The following is an 18,742-nucleotide window of genomic DNA, read 5'->3' as shown; positions in this document are numbered from 1 at the left end:
TGGAGATCTTTTTCCCTTGAGGTGGGTGGTGGTGGTGGTGCACAGAAAGATACTGAAAGAAGACACCAATAAACAAAGATGGTGCCTGCCTTCTAAGTGCCCAACAACTCTGCAACCTGTTGGTTGACCTGTATCTCCTCTGTACTGGACATTCAACTTCAAATGTTAAACATTTAAAAAGTGTCATAAAATTTAGTAGGCCTGTCCTTTAGGGGAACAACTGGTTAACTAAAGAAGTTATGTAAGTCAAAGAACATGGGGAAATAGCCAGGTGAAATCCTAACTGAAAGGAGAGCCAGCTCTTGATAACTGTTTAAGTTGCTACAGAAGTACTGTTTTAAATGAGTATGGAACTGTCTCAGTCCATGTGCTGCTACATGTTAGTAATCCCTGTCCTCAGGAAGCTGAGGCAGGAGATTCTCTAGTTCACAGCCTAATTATGTGTGGAAGAAAACCAAAAGTAAAACAAACAAAGAAAGAAAGAAACAGTATATAAGAAAAGTGGACGTTATTTAAAAATTCTTTACTACAGAGGTCACAGAAAATCTGATTAAAAATATTAATTTTTCAGTAATATTGAAACCAAAACTGCCCAAGGTTTCTAACACATGCTGATGAAAGTCAAAGCTGCTAAAGGTAATGAAAAAAATCAAATGGCAACAGCATATAAAAGCTAAACAAAGCATTAAAAAACTAGAACTATAATCAGAAAACTAATCCAATTATTTGAGAGTGAAAATTCAGGAGACAGCGCATGTTAGAAAACAAATTCCAGACCAAGAAATAACTGGTACTGACTTACTTAAGGGAAACACTCTTGTGAGCAAAAGCAAAGGAGCTAACCACATGACACGTTATATTACCTGTCATGTGATTAGAAAGAGCCCTGGCAGCTTAAAAAAAAAAAAAAAAGGTACAATCTACAGCAAAGGAAGATCTTGACCTTCCTATCCTTCTGCCTCCGTTGATTTCTGCAATTCCAGGAACCCGTGCCTGAATCTGTATTCAGTACATTGAACACAGGGCTTCTCTACATTCTCTACCAAGCTACATTCCCCAGCATCAGAACCTGTCTTTATAAAGATCACAGACGATCTCTAATATGATTTCAAAATAAATATATATTACTGGACAGGAAATGACATCAGTACCAGCTAAGTGTGTGGTGGGGCATGCCTGTAAATCTAGCACTCAGAAGACTAAGGCAAGAGGACTATATTCAGGCCAGCCTGGATTACATAGTGAGTTCAAGGTCAGCCTGGGATTAATAGTATAACTCTGTTTTGAAAATAACAACAAAAAGAAAACAGATAAAATATCCTGAAGTATAAAAGTAAAGCCAAAAATTCAATAATGATTATAAAAATATTTCACTTAATTAGGCCATTTAGGTCACATTCTGATACATTCAAAAGTTAGAAAAAAGTTTGACAAGTGAAAAAAAGATGGCAAATCAAGGTAGATTTAACTGGGAAGTTTATATATTATATTACTAACTCTTTATAATAAAACGTAACCATTCTTTTAATACAATAGAAGCTGGGAAATAACTCTGAAGTAATTATATACTTTAAACAGTTTAGAATGTCACATACATAAGCAAAATCAGTTGAACAAGCCATTCTCCAAGACAGCAAATGAGCCAAATATAAATTAACATTAGTATAATATATATATATATATCTTTAATTTCTCTCAAACTCATCCTCAGCCCAAATATAAATGTGCAGAGGAAGACACAGCAGTTCATATATCTAGTTGATTATGGAATAGAGCATGAAAGAACTGAAAACTTATAGAAGTGGTTTACAAAAAGACCTAGAAAACAAAAGCTTTGATTAACGGAGACTAACACCTAGAATGGACAGTTTCTATCCATGTAGAAGGCAGGAAGGAGTAAATGTATGTCAGCCGAGCCTGGTGGTGCACACCTTAAGCACTTGGGAGGGAAAGGCCAGCAGATCTAATGCCAGCCTGTTCTACAAGAGTTCTACAACAGTCAGGGCTACGCAGAGACACTGTGTCTTGAAAAAAACAAAACAAAACAAAAACCAAAAAAACCGACAAAAAAAAAAAAAAACCTACACACACACTCACTCAAAACTGAAAGTTTGAAGATAAAAATGCATCTTAAAGTTCCACTAAAATATATCAATATATAAGCACACATCATGACCCTCAAACATTTAGCAAAACTACTAAAACTTAACAGATTCTAAGTTCCCCTATAAACTAGCTATTCAGAACCTAAAAATAATGCAAATCTTTTTCCTCGTAAGTAGATGATCTCATCCTACAATACTGCCTCCAGAAAATTAACTTAACTTTACATTTTCCCCTCCACAATACTACCAGTGAAAATAGGTTAGTTCTGCCTCCCAGTATTCCTATCCTTGATGTGACTAATAAATTCCACCAGTGCCACAAAGGTATTTGTGATGCTGTTCTTATTTGTCAACTTGACTATATCTGGAATAAGTAAAACTCAAGCGGTTGGGTACATCAGTGCAAATTTTTCCTTGATCGAAATTTATAAAGTGGGAAGATCTATCTAAATCCAGATGTTTTGAGGTAGGAAGATCTACCTTAAATCTAGACCACACCTTCTTGTGGTAGCTTATATAAAGTTCAAAAAGGAAGTGTTTGTTCTTTGCCTGCCGTATACTGAAGACCGGCTGAGACATGCAGCCTTGTGCACTGAACGACCACTGAATTCTTGGACTTTCCATTGGACAGCCACTGTTGGACAAGCTGGACTTCAGCCTAAATTCTATCCATTGTTCCTCTATAGCAGTAGTTCTCGACTTGGAGATGAGTTGCATATCAGATAGCCAGTATATAAGATATTTACCCTATGATTCATAATGGTAGAAAACTTAGTTATGAAGTATGAACAAAATAATTTTATGATTGGGTGGCCACTTTATTAAAGGGTCACAGCATTAGGAAGGTTGAGAAGCACTGCGCTAGAAAATCCTGATTAAAACACTATTTATTCCTATAGCTGAAGTACTGATCTTCTGCCATCTCCTTTCTTGGTCTTCTAAAGGACCCCAGTTGGCCTTGCTCTACTATGTCTTCACTGCTGTCATTCCATTTAGACATCACTGCTCTCCGCCCTGACCTACTGCTGCAGCGCATTGCCTCACAGCTTCTCTCCGATCCTAGATGACTAGAGCCCAGTGGAATGTTACACCAATGAAGGAAGAACTGCAGATCCCAATTCATAAGCCACACCCAGTCTTGTACTCTTACCAATGAAAAGCTACTTCCCATACAAGCATTGCTTTTACAGATGGCATGAAGAATGACTCAAGATTCACCTGCAGGGGCTGCAGAGTTGGCTCAGCAGTTAAAAGCCCTTGTTGTTCTTGTAGAGGACCATCATTCAACTCCTAGCACCCACATGGTTAACTCACAACCATCCATAACTCCAGTTCCTGGGGATCCAACACCCGCTTCTGGTCTCCTCAGACACCAGGCACACATGTGGTGCACATACATACATCCGGACAAAACACTCATATACATAAAACAAAAAGAAAATAAGCAATTCTTAAAACAAAAGAGCTCACCTATAGGGTGATTTCCCAATTACTACTCAGCCTTCCAAATTAGGGGAAAGAAATACAATGAAATAAAAGATATATCCTTTTACCCTAGAATCCTACAGTGCTGGATTTTGTCCTACAATTACACTGTATTTTGGTAACAGGTCTATATTAGTGAGAGGACTAAAACATGAGGCACAAAAAGTAAAATTAAAAATGAAAGATATCTATCAAGAATGAATCTTCCTGCTTCTGTTTCTTAGATTCTGGAACAATGGTTCTGGAATGAACACCTCTGATCATTTGCTAAGGGTTGGATGAATGTCTCTCCCCCTGCAGAGACTGTCAGTAAAGCCTTGTTCCTCGGGGTGGTGGTAGCAGGAGGTGCTATGGACCTTTTAAGAGGTAAGGCATAACAGGAAATCCTTGCATCATGAGGCAAAGGGATACTTTCAAAGGGGGTTGTAAAACTAATCTGTTCATCTCTCCCTCTAACTCCACTTTGTGGGTTGCGCTACATACCCAAGAACCCAAAGCAATGGATCCAACCTTGGACATAAATCTCTAAAGCTGTAAGTCAAAATAAGCTTTCTTTTCTTCCTATGTATCCTGTATAAGGAATTTCATTACAATAATAATACAGTTGATTAATACATCGTCAACCTAAGAACTTCTACTAGCAATCCACAATATGACATTATCCTCAACATTAGTAATCACACAGTAATAACTTTGCACGAATAAATGCTTTCTGTTTGCACAGAAGATAATATAATTTAAAATCTCATTTGTCAGCAAATAAATATATAATCTGCAATACACCAAAAAAATTGTTTCATATATTAAACCATATAACTCAAAACCATGTAATCACTGATGTTTTGAAAGCTCAAAAATTCCCATCCTAAATGCTGGGCTCACAAAGGAAGATGAATACTACAAAAAAGTAGAGTTTAAATTTGATTAAAAGACAAAAACCATTAATGAGACAGATATGAGTATTTCAAAGTGGAAGAGAACTATCAGACACAAAGAACCAGAATTGTAGATGCCAATGTCTTTTCCAATCAGAGACTGTAAACCAACCACTTATTAGTAAACTGACTTTTGCCTGAAGATGTTCCTCTATTTGGTATTTAAATTATTCTTTGGTTAAGGCTATCACCACCTGTTTCATCCATCTTTCTCAAATACAAGAGTTATTAAAACCAAATGACTATGCAGTTGTTTTCCTTTATCTAGTCTCTTCTGGAGTGTAATAAATATTTGGAACTTTCATCATCTCCTTTCAATTAAAAAAAAATAAGGTAAGAAAATTCAAATTCAGGGACACTAATGCTGAGCCTACTAAGAGAAAATGTATCTCAAATATGAGAACTGTTCCCCTTCTTTGGGTAACATATACTCTGAGTTCTACACCATAAACCTGGCTGAGAAAAGAACATGACAGAGGTGGCTCTTCTTGAATAAGTAATGACTTTCAAGGCCTCTTAAATTTTCGTTAATAAAAAATATACTAATTGTGAATTCCCTTATCTAAATGTTTAAAACCAGGTATATTTTGGATTCAAATCCTGTTAAGCTATGTGTGTGTGTGTGTGTGTGTGTATAATATAATATGTAATATATACATATAACACACACACATATATATATATAATATCTTGAGAAAATGACCAAGGTTTAAATTCAAAATTTATGCTTAATACAATATAAGTTAACACTAATGACTTAATATAATGTATTGATATAAAAGTTATACTGTGCTTTAGTGTTCTAAATTTATATTACAGACATTAAACTGAGGTAAATGTGTACATCTCCAATCTAGATATTAATCAGGCCCAATCCTGATAAGCTTCTGAGATCAGGTGTGTTCAGGGTGGTATCGCCTTCTGAGAACAGAGAATATACTCAAAATAGAGGTTAGTATTCACTCCAAAGACCAGTAAACAGAAAGCAAATAAAAAAGCTGTACCCCTGGATTGAAAATATCCAGAAAAAAACAAAAACAAAAACAAAGCAACACAAAACAACAACAACAACAACAACCAAAACCACACTGTGTACCAACCTTATTTACATTATCTGTAAAAATTAGTATAAAAGTACTTATATAGGATTTACATTACACCATGTATTAGAAGTATAGAGATGAGTGAAGGCATATAAAACATCGTTTTCTAGAAGGGATTTAAGTTTCTGCACATTTAGGTATCTGAGTCATCTCCTATATGTAGGTATCAACTACATCCTACCAGATGCTCACACTGAAACTCAAGTTTCAGGGCACAACCGTTTGCACAGAAATTGTGACATGCCTACATCAACTTTCTAAGTCTCCAGATGAAACTGTCATCTGATATAATCTAACTAAGAAGTTGGAAGTTATTTGAAAATGTATACGTCTGATTTGCAAAATATTGTTGTTTGGGTTCTAAAGCTAATAATGTTAAATACTACATAGCAAGACTAAACATATAGGCAGAACCGCATAGTCATCTGGACTAACTAAGCAAACATATCACAGACTTTTAAACCCTTAAATGCCAAACTTAAAGGTCCAACCTTTTCAAATTATTTTTTTAGAAATTCACAAACCAGGAGAGACTGTGCACGCCCATAACTCAAAAAGTTCAAATTATCTGAAAACTTCTAATAAAACGAATTAACTTAAGATACTGCCTCTCACAAGCAAGATCCTACCAATATCATCCAAGTATTTTCAACTCTGAATACTTCTCCAGCCACATAAATGTCAACCTGCTTCGCAAGTGATCCTGCCAAATACACCTTCTCCTTTCGTTCCACCTTCCCGTCGCCTGGAGTATCAAGATAAAACAGTACTCCTACACTCCCAATAGTATTTACTGCAGCCGGGAAATAAGCAAGACCAGGAACAATCGAAAGGACTCTCCTTTCTTCAATAGATCTGGAATACGTGAAGAAGGCAACTCTAAATCCAAGAACACACTGCAGCACCCTTTCACCACACACAAATGCGACCACCACACCACGGTGTCCGAGTCCGCCTGCTTCCTGACACAGACTTCCGAATCACAACAGGAGCAACAGCCGGATCTAACCCTGAGAGCCGCTGCAGAGTCCGCGGTGGGATGCTCAAACAGCGTTCGGAACCGCAGGAAGCACAGCACAAGGCTAGCGAGGATGGAGGCCACAGCGCAGGACGCCCACCCGAGCCCGGTCCAACGCCTCTTCCCATCCGCTCCCCGAACGCTCACCTCCTCTCCAAGCACCCTTCGTCAGCGCCGTCTTCAGCTTCAGGACGTCCCTGACGCCTCAGCCCCGGCTGTCCCCGCGCCCGGCCCCGGGAGGACGATCAAGGGGACGTGCACGCGCGGCTCCCAGGGGCCGGCCCTCCTCAAGGGGGGCGGACGCCGGGAACAGAGAGCAGCGGAGCCGCCCGGATCTTCGACCAGCTCCGGAGAGCTCGGGACACGAGACGAGACGCACAGAGGTCGCTGCACAGCAACGCGCCAAGACCGCGACGCTGCCAGGCCGCTACCCCGGCAGCATCTAGAAAGCCGACGGAAGTCGCGAGTTTGCCCGACTCCTCCGCAGGCCCGGCAGCTTCCGGCCCCCAGATTAGTCGTCATCGAGGAAGCCCCGCCCATCGCGGACCACGCCCCCTCGCGTCGGACGCGAGGGCGGTGCGGAGTGTGTTTCTGACGCCTTGTGTTTACTGAGGTCTGGGAACACAGGGAGTCAGCGTGGGAGAACGGAGATTCTCAGTGGACTGAGGTTCTCGTTTTCACCGATTTCCATTGCATAACGTTCTACTTTGTTTCGGCGGTATCCACCAGCCTGGCGCATTTCGAAGCTGCAGATTTTGACAACCGCCCATCCCCTGCCTGGGCCTGTCGCGGGAGCAGAAGTTGTGCACGGATTGCATTTTCAAGAACCCGAGCAGAGACTGATTGAAATTTCAGGGTGCGAACCCTTGAGGTGCTACAGAGTGCCTTTGCTTTTACTGCTTGGATCCAATGATCTCCGTAGATTTAGTGTAAAAGTTGCTTAGGAGGAGCTGGAGAGATGGCTCCAGCCGTTAAGAGCAGTTGCCGCTCTTTTAGAGACCAGGTTTGACTCTCATCCCCCACGTGACTGCTGACCACCTTCTGTAACCTTCAGTAACAGCGGTTCCCCGTTTTCTTCTGGCCTCTTATGGGGGTCCAGCATAAACCTGGTGCTTAAACTCATGCCCCAACACACACACACACACACACACACACACACACACACACACACACACACGGTACATCTTAAAACTGCTTAAGATAGTGTTCATCATAAATCAAGGGACAGTGGGGTGGGACCAGTAGCTAACCTCTTAGAATAAAAAAATAAAAAGGTTAAAATACACAAGGGGCCATTGTCACTCTTAAGCTCAAAGTATGTGTTTTTTATTCTTCAACAAAACCAAGGAAACTGATTAAACTTAGAAGGTAGTGCAACAATTTAGTGTTTCTGAAATCAATAAAATAAAAATAATGAGAGCAGATGTAAGTGCATTAACTGTTCCTGATGACATGCCAAGCTATTTTAGAGATGGCGGCCAAAGCTTCTACACAAGTGGGTTTTATGTATCTCTCAGGCAGCAAGAATCCGTATCTGCCTGTATCTCGGAGCTCAATTGTAAACGAATATTTGATGCCCAAATCATAGATCCAATCATCAGAACCTCCAGGAGCTAGATCTAAAAGAGACACAGATTATTTCAAAAATATACTTATTTCATATCAATTAACATTTCATTTTATTGTAGAAATGAAAATAGCTTTCTTCTGGATGTTACCTAAATTTCTTATCTGAAAGTTGTAGTCATCTAAAAGAAACCATGTTAAGAAAGAAAACACATGTTGCCCAGAACTCAGCAATAATCTGATTGAGGAGGGATAATTGCCAATAACATTTTAGTACATTTTACAGTGTGTGCACTTTCTGTCTTAATTTGTAACATTTCTAGAAGTAATTATTGTAACATTACCAAATGTATCATTATTGTGCTTGAATATACATTATTTTTAGTCATTTTAAAGGATTGCATTGTAAACTAAAATTGATTCAAATAATTTTGTTGATGAATAACTTAGTGTCTTTAGAATGAGCACCATTGTCCACAAATCAATGTTTCCTACTTCAGAATCTTTTCTATAGTTAGAATTACTTGACTAAAGTGGCATACCTTTAACAGTTACCACACTCGTCACCAAGTACTATTCAAAAGAATGAAACCTATTTCCTCCCAGCAGAGGGTCAGAATACCCACTGGCAGCTTCTGCACCATGGGCAAGAATCTTGCATCCTGGAAGTTTTCCGGGTATTGGAAGAAGGAGGAAGAGGGGGAGGAGGAGGAGAAGGAGAAATTGTCTTTGATTTAGATTTCTTTATCAATGAATTGCATGTTTTTATATTCATTTTTATATTTTTCTATCAATTTTCTTGATCTCTTTTCTACGTGGTTAATTTCATATGTTGTTTGTAAGAACTGCATTAATGTCGTGAAATCTATGTAAAGTGTGGAGTTTATCTCACTCTTAATTTTTAGCTCATGGCAGGTTTTTTATGCTTTAATATTTGATCAGTATGGCATTTATTTTAGTGAAAGATGTATTAGTAATCCAGTTCAATTTTTATTCTTAGTGGCCTGTGAGTTTTTTGATAATTAACTATGGTTTGAAATGCCTCCTCTATGACATACCAGGTCTCCTTATATATTTGAATATCTTCCTGTGCCTGTTATTCCCGTTCAGTGACCTGCCTCTTCCAGGCTCAGTTCCACAGCATCCTAATTATCCTAGGTTTATAACAAGCTTTGAGTGGGGTCAAATATCTCTTATTAGCCTTACTTTTAGCATTTTACAAATTCCTCTACCATATGTATGTTTCCAAATAAACTTCAAAATTATGTCAGGGTTCATAAGAGTACATCAAATATACAAATCAATTTATGGAATGGTCACTATTGTTTCCCCATCACAAAGCATGTAGGCTTCCTTCAAAATTAGTTAAGTGTCACAGGACTGCATCAACTACACAAAACAATTTAGGAAAAATTTTAATAGTGTTTTCCTAGTGCCCAAAACATGTAGACATCTCCTGTTATTTGACTTTAAGTATGTTTTAGTATTTTTTTGTAGTTGTCACGTATGTGTTGTGTGTCTATGTATACACATACATACATTTAACAACTCAAGTGTAGCCTGGGCTGGCCTCAGACTCTCCATATAACCCAGGATGTACCTGAACTCTTAATTCTCCTGCTTCTTGAGTGCTGGGATTATAGATGGTTTATACAGAATTTCTAAAATTTTTAAAATATCTATCAATAGTGGATGCATTCAGTCATCCATAAATATTTCTAATAATTATGATCAACAAACACCTAACATTTATAGTTCCAGCTCTTATCCTGTGAGTACACACACACACACACCCTAAGTGAATGAGTGTGTGGAAGTTGCCTATGTTAACAAGGCAGCCATGGGCCAGCAACACTAAAGGTATGCGGGCCAATCTGATGTGATAGACAGCTCCAGGAAGGACTGAAGACAAAGGAAGAAGGATTGGACTTGCTGCTAATAAAGCATTTGATATTTACAGGGGTATTGAAACGAAGCAGCTGTTGGGTCAATCATATTTGAGACCCTGGGATTTCCCTATGGTTCCTCAAAATCTTTTTCATGCCTTTATTCAACATATTTCACTATCATCTGGCAGCTACTTAATAGTTCTCCAAGGAATTCCACTTACGGAGGGGCACCTTGCCAGGCCACTTTAGCCACGTAGCTTCTCTCAGCTACAATCATTCCCAACCCTTTTATTTTCTTTAGATCGGTGAGTGAAATTGCATTTCATTTAAACATTTGTTTGCATTAGAAATTGGCAAGGCTTTATTTTTTTTTCTGAAAAAAATCTAGGATAAGAAATAGTTTGTGTTTGTGAGCCAGCTGGTCCTGTTGCAATTATCTGGGCTGTCAAGAAAGCTGCCATAGATAATATGCAAATTAATGAACACGGCTGTGTCCCAATAAAACGATTCACAGAAACAAATATGAATTTTCATATAATCTTGATGTGTCAAGATTTAATTATTTTCATAGGTTTTTTTTTTCAAACATGTTTTTAAAATTAGGAAAACCACTCTTGTTTCAGAGGCTATGAAGATGTGTAGCAGCCTGGGCTTGGTCAGTGACCTGTAGTTTGCTGACATTTGTTTCCGTACTTGGCTTCTGTTCTTAGCTCATTTTTGTGAAGCAATTTCCCCCTAGATGAAACAGTTCCAGCTTCTCTGAGCCATTACCCAGGCTGGGGTGGGCTTTGGTGATGTGCCTGTCTTTGAGTCATTTCTCCTTCTTCTCCCAGATTCCTGTAACCCCCAAACTCTCTGGTTGATCACACTGGACAGAGGTGTTATCCCTCCTTTGGTCTGATAACAGCTTCCCTATCTGAAGTGACAGCTATTCTCGTCTCCCCAGGAATTGTTTCAGGTGTTGACCCCATCCTTTGGCTTCAGAAGAACAGAATCAGGGTCTGTCAGCCTGCACAGGAGTTTCTCAGTAAGTATCTCTCAGTAGAAATAGATCGAAAACAGTTGGTGAGTTTGCCACAACCAAGCTCTTACTATGCATCAGGAAACAGGCTGCCACTAAAAAACATGCAAGGCGAATGGCATCTTCTAGCTTTATATATCACACGATAGCTGTGAGCATTTTATGTACACTTTTGGCCTTGAATCGCTGTTTCCTCCTAATTAGTATGCTTGCCAAGTATATAATCGCCACTCTATAGAGATAAGCTTCATTTCTTAAATACTACCTTGGCTTCTTCTTTTGTTGCTGCAAGTGTGTGTGTGTGTGTGTGTGTGTGTGTGTGTGTGGTGTGTGTGTGTGTGTGTGTGTGTGTGTGTGTGTGTGTGTGTGTGTGTTATATCTGATTGTTCATACACACCTGCATATGGAGGCCAAAGGAGGACACTGGATGCCTGCTCTATCACTTTTCACCTTAATCACTCGAGACTGGGTTGTTTAGGACACTGGAGCTAGGCTGGTAGCCAGAACATCCAGCAAACTTCCTGCCCCTCTCTGCCCTCCTGCCCCTGAATAGTGTTGGGGTTACAGGTGCATATGGCCACATCTCTCTTTGTTTGTTTGCTAGTTTTAAACAGGGATGCTGGGGGTTCTAACTCATGCACAGCCTAGTGCATTTCTCGGTCACCATGGCTTTGTTCTGCACTGTCACTGGTTAAATTATGCTTCTGTTTTTTAGACATTATGGTGACTTCACATATGACCCTGTGGTGTGGAAAACTAAAACTACACAAGAGACCAAATAGATGCCACTGCTATGCCCCCTGGTCTAAGCTCCCAAGAAGAAACAAACATTGCCAAAGGCCATGGGTGTCAGCCCCCAGCACTGCGGAGAGAATGCAGGGATGGAGGAGGAGGGGAGGGAAAGAAGGAGCAAGAAAAAAAGGAGGAGTGCAGAAAGGCATGCTCATTCAGAACATGGCTGCTGGCAAGAGACCGCATCCAAAGATGTGCGTGATCTGGCTGGAATACAGACACGACTCTAATCTCAGGAGATCTGAGTTCAAGACCAGCCTGGTACAGACCAAGTTCCAGATAAAAGCTTGGGTCCAGGCATGGTTGTACATACATTTAACCCCAAACAATGAGGGTAATGTTAGTTTGTAGAAGGAAGCACCCATGTTTGAAAGTGATGTCTAACTGAGGGGCAAAGTGATGAATCAGAGAAAGATTTGACAGGATAAGATATGCCCAACTTTCACAAGAAAAGAGAGGGAAGAGAAGCTACTTCAGGGAGAGACAGACAGCTCAGGAGGGAGTACAGTACGGGATACAGTAGAGCTGGTGAGAGCAGTAAGTAGAGTTGGGAGGGAGAGGGGAGCAGAGGGAGGGAGAAGGAGGCAGGGTTACCGGGAGAGCTTTACAGAGACAGATGGAAGAGAGAACAGGCTAGACACAGGTAAAGACACAGCACGCAAGGGGATGAGAAGGAGCCGGAAGATAGAAAAGACTGACAGAGTTAGTTTGAGGTCAAGCAGAGTAATTCAGGGACTGAGAGAAAAACCAGATTGAGTCATCTGGGAGAGGACTTTAAGCCAGAGTGACTGAGTTGAACCAGCCACCCAGAGCTCAAAAAGAACTAGAAAGAGTGAGCAGCGTCAGCAGTAACTCTCAGAGGCTGAGAACATTCTAGGCCTGGATTAGATTGTACAGAGGCCAGAAGCCTCCAGGGCTAGGCCTAGGTCAGCAGAGGGAGGCAGGAGACAGTTACATCAGGAGAATAAAAGTTACTGTTGCAGAAATACTTACATAGACTTTCTGAGCCACTGCCATGTGTGTACCTGGTGTTTCTATTAATACTTTCAATTGCACGAACTGCTTCGCTGGCCACTAGAGACTAGAAAAAATAGGATAAAGATGTTGGTCAATATTCAGCTTCAAAACAGGACAGTTTGAACTTTCTAAACATAAAATAAGCACATTAATTGAATGCAAGTCTATATGTAAAAAGCCTGGATTTATCCGAAAAGTAAATTTAAAAGATACTAAAAAAAAAAAAAGTACAGTTTTTCAGTTTATGGCAATTACAACTGAGTGGCTTTAAAAACTGAACTCTGCCAATACTTTGAATGTTTTCAATAATTTGCATTTAAAACCCTCACGTGGCATTTCAGGAATTAATTTATTATGTAAAATGAGCTAGATATTTATAGCACTGGCGTTATTCCATTCCTAGACAAAGTTAACACTGTACTTTAAACTTCACTTCTCTAAAGAGCACACATGCTCTCACTGGATGCACAGTTTGTGTCTTACAAGCTCCACTGTTTGTTCTTGTGTCTTTATCAAATACAGGGCTACACCCCTGATATGGAGCTGATTCCGCTACAGGTGGTCCCGACTCTGAGAAATGTTTCCCGAAGTTCCCACTTACCAACTTGGTATCGTCTCTAAAGTTGGAGCTAGCTTTCTGGGACTCACTATTGGTTGCTTGAAGATGCAGAGGGTTTTCTGTGGCTGTTGTGTTATGACAGTGGGGACTTGTTTTTGTACAAAACCAATTTTGGTTTTAGGAGCCAGGGGCATGGTTCTATGGGTAAGTAAAGGTGTTTGCCACACAGCTCGATGGCCTGAGTTAATCCCTGGGATCCACACAGTGGAAGAAAAGAACCAACGCCTGGAAGTTGTCCTTTGATCTCCATAAGCTATGACATGTACACTTCTGCACATGCATTGAATAAATGTTTAAAAAAAGAAGTTTTGGTGGGTAAGAGAGGCTGGAGAGATGGATTAGCAGTTCAGAGCACTAGTTGCTCTTCCAGAGGACGTAGGTACAATTCCCAGGACCCACATGGCAGCTCACAACTGTCTGTAGCTCCAGCCCTAGAGGATCCAAATGCTCTTTTTCTGGCCTCCCCGAGCACTACATGTGTTTAGTACACAGACACACATGCAGGCAAAATACCCACACACATAGAATAAAATGAAAAACAATTCAACGGAACTTCATTATCTGTATACATCAATATGAACTGGCATTCAAACACTTTCCCAAACTGACCTCATCTATTTCCCTATGGCCCCATCAAATCCCCTGAGTATGTTCCTGTGGGAATCATGTCTGCAGAGGAGATCCGCCCTTATGCATAGAAGACTCTCCATGCCTGGTTGCAATGGTGTCTGCCCCTTGGCATCAATAAACCTTTATTATTCTTGTCTCCTTACCCTTGGTGAAGAGTCCACCTTATGCCTTACTTCCCTGGCTTTCCAGGCAGCAGTGACTTCTGCTGCATCACATATGAGTACAGCTGTCTGTGGTGCGCACTGTGGATCATCTCGCTAATCCTATGGAGTTATCCTTAACTGCAGGGGTTTGCTAATGCTTCTTCCAATGTGGGCTGGATACAGATTTTTACCCATGATTAAGTAGTTGTCCTGACAGCAACCACCAAATAAGGTAAAACCAGATCAATTCTATATCTAAATCATGGCAAATATTTTTCTCTATGTGCAGTATTAATAAACTAGTAAATAAAGATAAATAATAAAATGATGAACATTTCTTTAAGACATTTCCTTTGAGAATTAAAAAGCATAAATGTCAATGTGTTTTTATTTTAAACAAGCTATTTTCAGAAAATATGTATTTGTCATGAATAATTGCCAGCCTACCTAATGTGGCGGTGCTTTACTCTGTTAAGAGAGCCAGGGAATGCCAGGCAGTGGTGGCGCACGCCTTTAATCCCAGCACTCAGGAGAGGCAGGTGGATTTCTGAGTTTGAGGCCAGCCTGGTCTGCAGAGTGAGTTCCAGGACAGCCAGGGCTACACAGAGAAACCCTGTCTCGAAAAACCAAAGGGAGAGAGGGGGGGAGGGGGAGGGGGAGGGAGAGGGAGAACAAAGATCAAGCAATAAATAAAATCCACTAAACAGGGATCAATCCTTGCTGATGCCAGGGCACTTCCCCTCTCTCCAAAGCACCTGGGACAAGGGTTTAACTAATTCTGAGTATAACCCAGCAGTTCTCAACCTGTGGGTGGTGACCCCTTGGGGGGGGGTTCACATATCAGATATCCTGCATATCAGATATTTGCATTACAGTTCATAAAAACAGCAGAATTAACACTTATGAAATAGCAATGAAATAATTTTATGGTTGGGGGTCACCACAACATGAGGAACTGTATTAAAGGGTCACAGCATTAGGAGGGTTGAGGACCACTGGTATAACCCACTGAGAGTCCTGCATCCTTTATTCCTGTCAATAATCCAAACAGAACCTCTGGGATCAAAAAGCAGTAAGTTGATAGCAGACTGTGTGGGGCTTCTCTGAATGTCCTATATTGTCCACTACAGTCCAAACAGGCTTGTCTTAGTGCAGACACTGATGGTTCTTTGCTAGCACTTGGAGCTAAAAAGTGGCACTGAATAAATAATTCCCACTGCTGGCACCCACATGAGTTATTCAGAGGCAAGCTGTCCTAGAAAGTCAGTGACCACTGTGTAACCCTACCATTCTCAGCCCCCAATGAGATGCTCAAATCACATCAACTAACAGCCCCTCCTGGCTTCTGCATAGTTCATCTAATATAGGGAAGCCATTCACTGTGGTTAGAATCCTCTTAGTGCCCTCTGACCCAAGCCAATTTCTGGCAGAGTTAGAGTGTAGAGAAAAACACCTACTTATTGTTCCCTAAAGCAATAACTTGTCCTATCTTTTTTTTTTTAAATTCTTGGATAGAATATTTAATTTATAAAATTCTTCTAAGAAAATAAGTAGCACTTACCAGTTCCTCGTGGTCCTTGCTTTTGCTTCTGTTATAGGAATAGGGAAACAGTATTTGTTGGGAGTATGAGTGCATACTGATGTAAGCTTTAATGTGGTTGATATTTCTTCTCAAAAAGTCAGCCACTGCCTTCACCTCTGGCTCAGACTCAGGATAAAGTCCACAGTAGGTTTCAGAGCAGGAAAAACTTGATGCACCCTTCTCTGTAGTAAAATTGTTAATATGGCGTTATTATAAGATATGTGTCCCTCTGTGCTTTGTGAATTCCCTTATAGCTATTGTGCAACAAATCCAGAAAGATGGATAAGGGGAGGTTCTATAAGGGACATATTTCTTTATGTCCAGTAAATGTTGTCTGTGTTTCTTTTGAAGCCAAGTATTTATAGCAAAGTCGTCCTAGGAGGGTCTTCCTTACAGCCTGGGGGCAGCTCTCTTGGATCCTGAAAACACAACCAGGAAGGTCTAAGATGGGACTTGTTGCCAAACTTTTGGTTAAATGAGGACAGATAAATTCTGAATTTCCTTAGGCACTATAAATGATTTTATTTATGGTCTTAGCAATTTAAGAATCAGCATAGTTAATTCAAAACAAAAAAAGAGTCCTCAACATCAAGTGAGACTGTAGAAATAAGTCTCTGGATCTGTCTTACAGTAGCCTGAGAAGTCATAATATGTATCCCTTTAGCCTGGTAGCCCGATGTGATGGCTGTTCTTAGAATAGACAGTATCTGGAATTAACTAAAACCCAAGGGACTGGGTACACTTATGAAGGATTTTCCTTTATTTATTTGAAGTGGAGTGTATATATACATATGTGTATATATGTGTATTGTATATGTATGTGCATATGTATGATTATGATGTATATGCTATAGATGTAGTAGATACAGATGATGTAGCTATGTTTATATGATGTATATTGTTTATATGTAGTATATGTAGATGTATACAATGTATGCAAAGTATATATATATAGTATACAAATATGTGTATGTGTGTATGTATATAGTTTTTTTCATTCTATCAATTCTGTTCCTCTAAAGAGCCCTGACTATTACACCTGCCTCTCAGCCTTTCTCCTTTCCCCAAATTCACATGAGTGGAACCTCAGAGAACCACATTTTGCCTAAGCACTGTGTACATATTTTCAATATGACAGATGATTAATACTCATTGTCTAGTTTAAGAGGCTTGTTTGTAGCATGCTATATAACCCGGTCTGACCTTGAACCCTCTCATCTGCCTGCCTCAGCCCCAGAGTGCTGTAATTACATATATATATCATCATCCCTGGCCCATAGCTGTTTCTTAACCATAGCATTATGAACTATAAATTTGGGTGCAATGGGAAGAAAAGGTAAGTTTATATCTGCCTCCCGAGAGCACATTGTCCCTATGTGCCTCCTGAAAGCAGGGTGTTCCTATGATCCAAGTCTATACACACTGAGACCTCAGCTCATTCAAACCAAAGGATGGTAAGTTCTCACTGTGCCTGTTTTTATATCATTTCTAATATTTTTATTATTTCTTAAATGTTTTATATTATTCATGAAAAATGAACTTGTTAAGAAAGGCAACATTTGAACACAATAAAAATGCTTCAAACACTACATAAACAAACATTTGCCTATACAATTAGAAATGAAAGACTAGGAACATTAGAAATGTTCCTACTCTAGCCTTTGTTATTCTGATGATAAACATGACTTGTTTAAGTGAGATCTCTGACTTTCTTGGTTCTGAGATTTTTTTTTTTTTTAATTTAGGAAGAAGAGACCTTTAAACCCTGTTCCTTGTTGAGTCCTCGGCCTTAAGTGGATCATCTGTATTAACTCCTGCAGGGGACAGGGAATATTGTGGAAGAGGCAGAAGAAAGAATGGAAGAGCCAAAGGACAGTGAGGAGAGCTTGGAAACGCTGTCTTCTGGACACCGCATGGCTTCACACCCAGGAACTCACAGTAACTATGGTTAGCTGCACACACCTGCATGAGATCAAACCAGCGAAACATTCCAGCAGGGATATGGCCAGAGCCTAACAGGTCCCAGTTCCTAGCAGAGGAACCATGCGCAATTGATGGTTGCTGTGGAAGGTGGTCGTTTTTCCTAGTGGATTTGCTTTGGTAGGTTCCCCACCCTCATGCAGGCAGCACTAACGGGACTCAGTGAATTATAGAAAGGAGGGGGAAGGGGAAGAGGAGGAGATAAGGCAATGTTTAGGGCAATTTGGGGAGAGTGAGAAAGAAAACTGAAGGTAAATATAATCGAGATACATGTCTACTCATGTAAGCTTATCAAAGGATAAATAAAAATCAACTGGTTCAGTTTTCTGATTTACAGATGAGCCAACAGCAGGAGGGAGAGATTAAAGTGATTTGCTGGCTCAAGTCAGCAGTCACAGCACTGTGGTTACTTAGGATGTTTGTTATTTGCTTCTCTGACAGATCAGCCAGGACTTCCCTGTGATCTCCTTGAAGCCCCAGACTTCTCTCACCACTTGCATGAAGAGACCCAGGAAACAAATGCTTACCGCACCAGTGTTTGGAAGCGAAGTTCCTGTTCAGGTCTGTGCCCACGCAGCGGTTGTTCTTGTGGACAGAGCGGTTCTTTCTCCACATTCGATTCTAAAAGAACCAGATGGTGGCAAGGCTATCTAGCATCCTGCTGGAGCATCCTGTCTCTGTCACAGTCCTCGTACACAGTCCCATCTCCGCCAGATCCCTGTCATACTCATTCAAACTGTTAGCCTGAGCCTAACAAAGGAATGCAGATAGTTTCTGTGACTGGCATTGGGAATTCTGGGAACTTTTTTTTTTTTTTTTTTTTTTTTTGGTTTTTCGAGACAGCGTTTCTCTATGTA

General features: G+C 40.2%; 2 protein-coding genes across 3 annotated transcripts in view; both read right to left on the bottom strand.

Moving 5' to 3' along the window:
* Zc3h13 (zinc finger CCCH-type containing 13) overlaps positions 1-7,112 on the bottom strand; it is a 62,508-nt gene extending 55,396 nt beyond the window's left edge. For both annotated transcript variants that reach the window (XM_021203342.2, XM_029541575.1), the window contains exon 1: positions 6,794-7,112. The gene's annotated coding sequence lies outside the window, so the exon portion shown is untranslated. The remainder of the gene's footprint in view (positions 1-6,793) is intronic.
* An 832-nt stretch (positions 7,113-7,944) lies between these two features.
* The window catches only part of Cpb2 (carboxypeptidase B2), a 41,375-nt gene continuing 30,577 nt past the window's right edge, over positions 7,945-18,742 (bottom strand). Inside the window, exons 8-11 of the mRNA XM_021203763.1 lie at positions 18,413-18,506; positions 15,885-16,087; positions 12,908-12,995; positions 7,945-8,265 (exon numbers count right to left, since the gene is read on the bottom strand). Coding sequence (XP_021059422.1) covers positions 8,081-8,265; positions 12,908-12,995; positions 15,885-16,087; positions 18,413-18,506 — 570 coding nt within the window. The 3' untranslated portion in view covers positions 7,945-8,080. The remainder of the gene's footprint in view (positions 8,266-12,907; positions 12,996-15,884; positions 16,088-18,412; positions 18,507-18,742) is intronic.

This window comes from Mus pahari, chromosome 8 (genome assembly GCF_900095145.1).
Source record: "Mus pahari chromosome 8, PAHARI_EIJ_v1.1, whole genome shotgun sequence".
NCBI classification, from domain to species: domain Eukaryota; kingdom Metazoa; phylum Chordata; class Mammalia; order Rodentia; family Muridae; genus Mus; species Mus pahari.
Note: the sequence above shows the minus strand (reverse complement) of the source record. Positions and strands in the feature narration are given on the sequence as shown.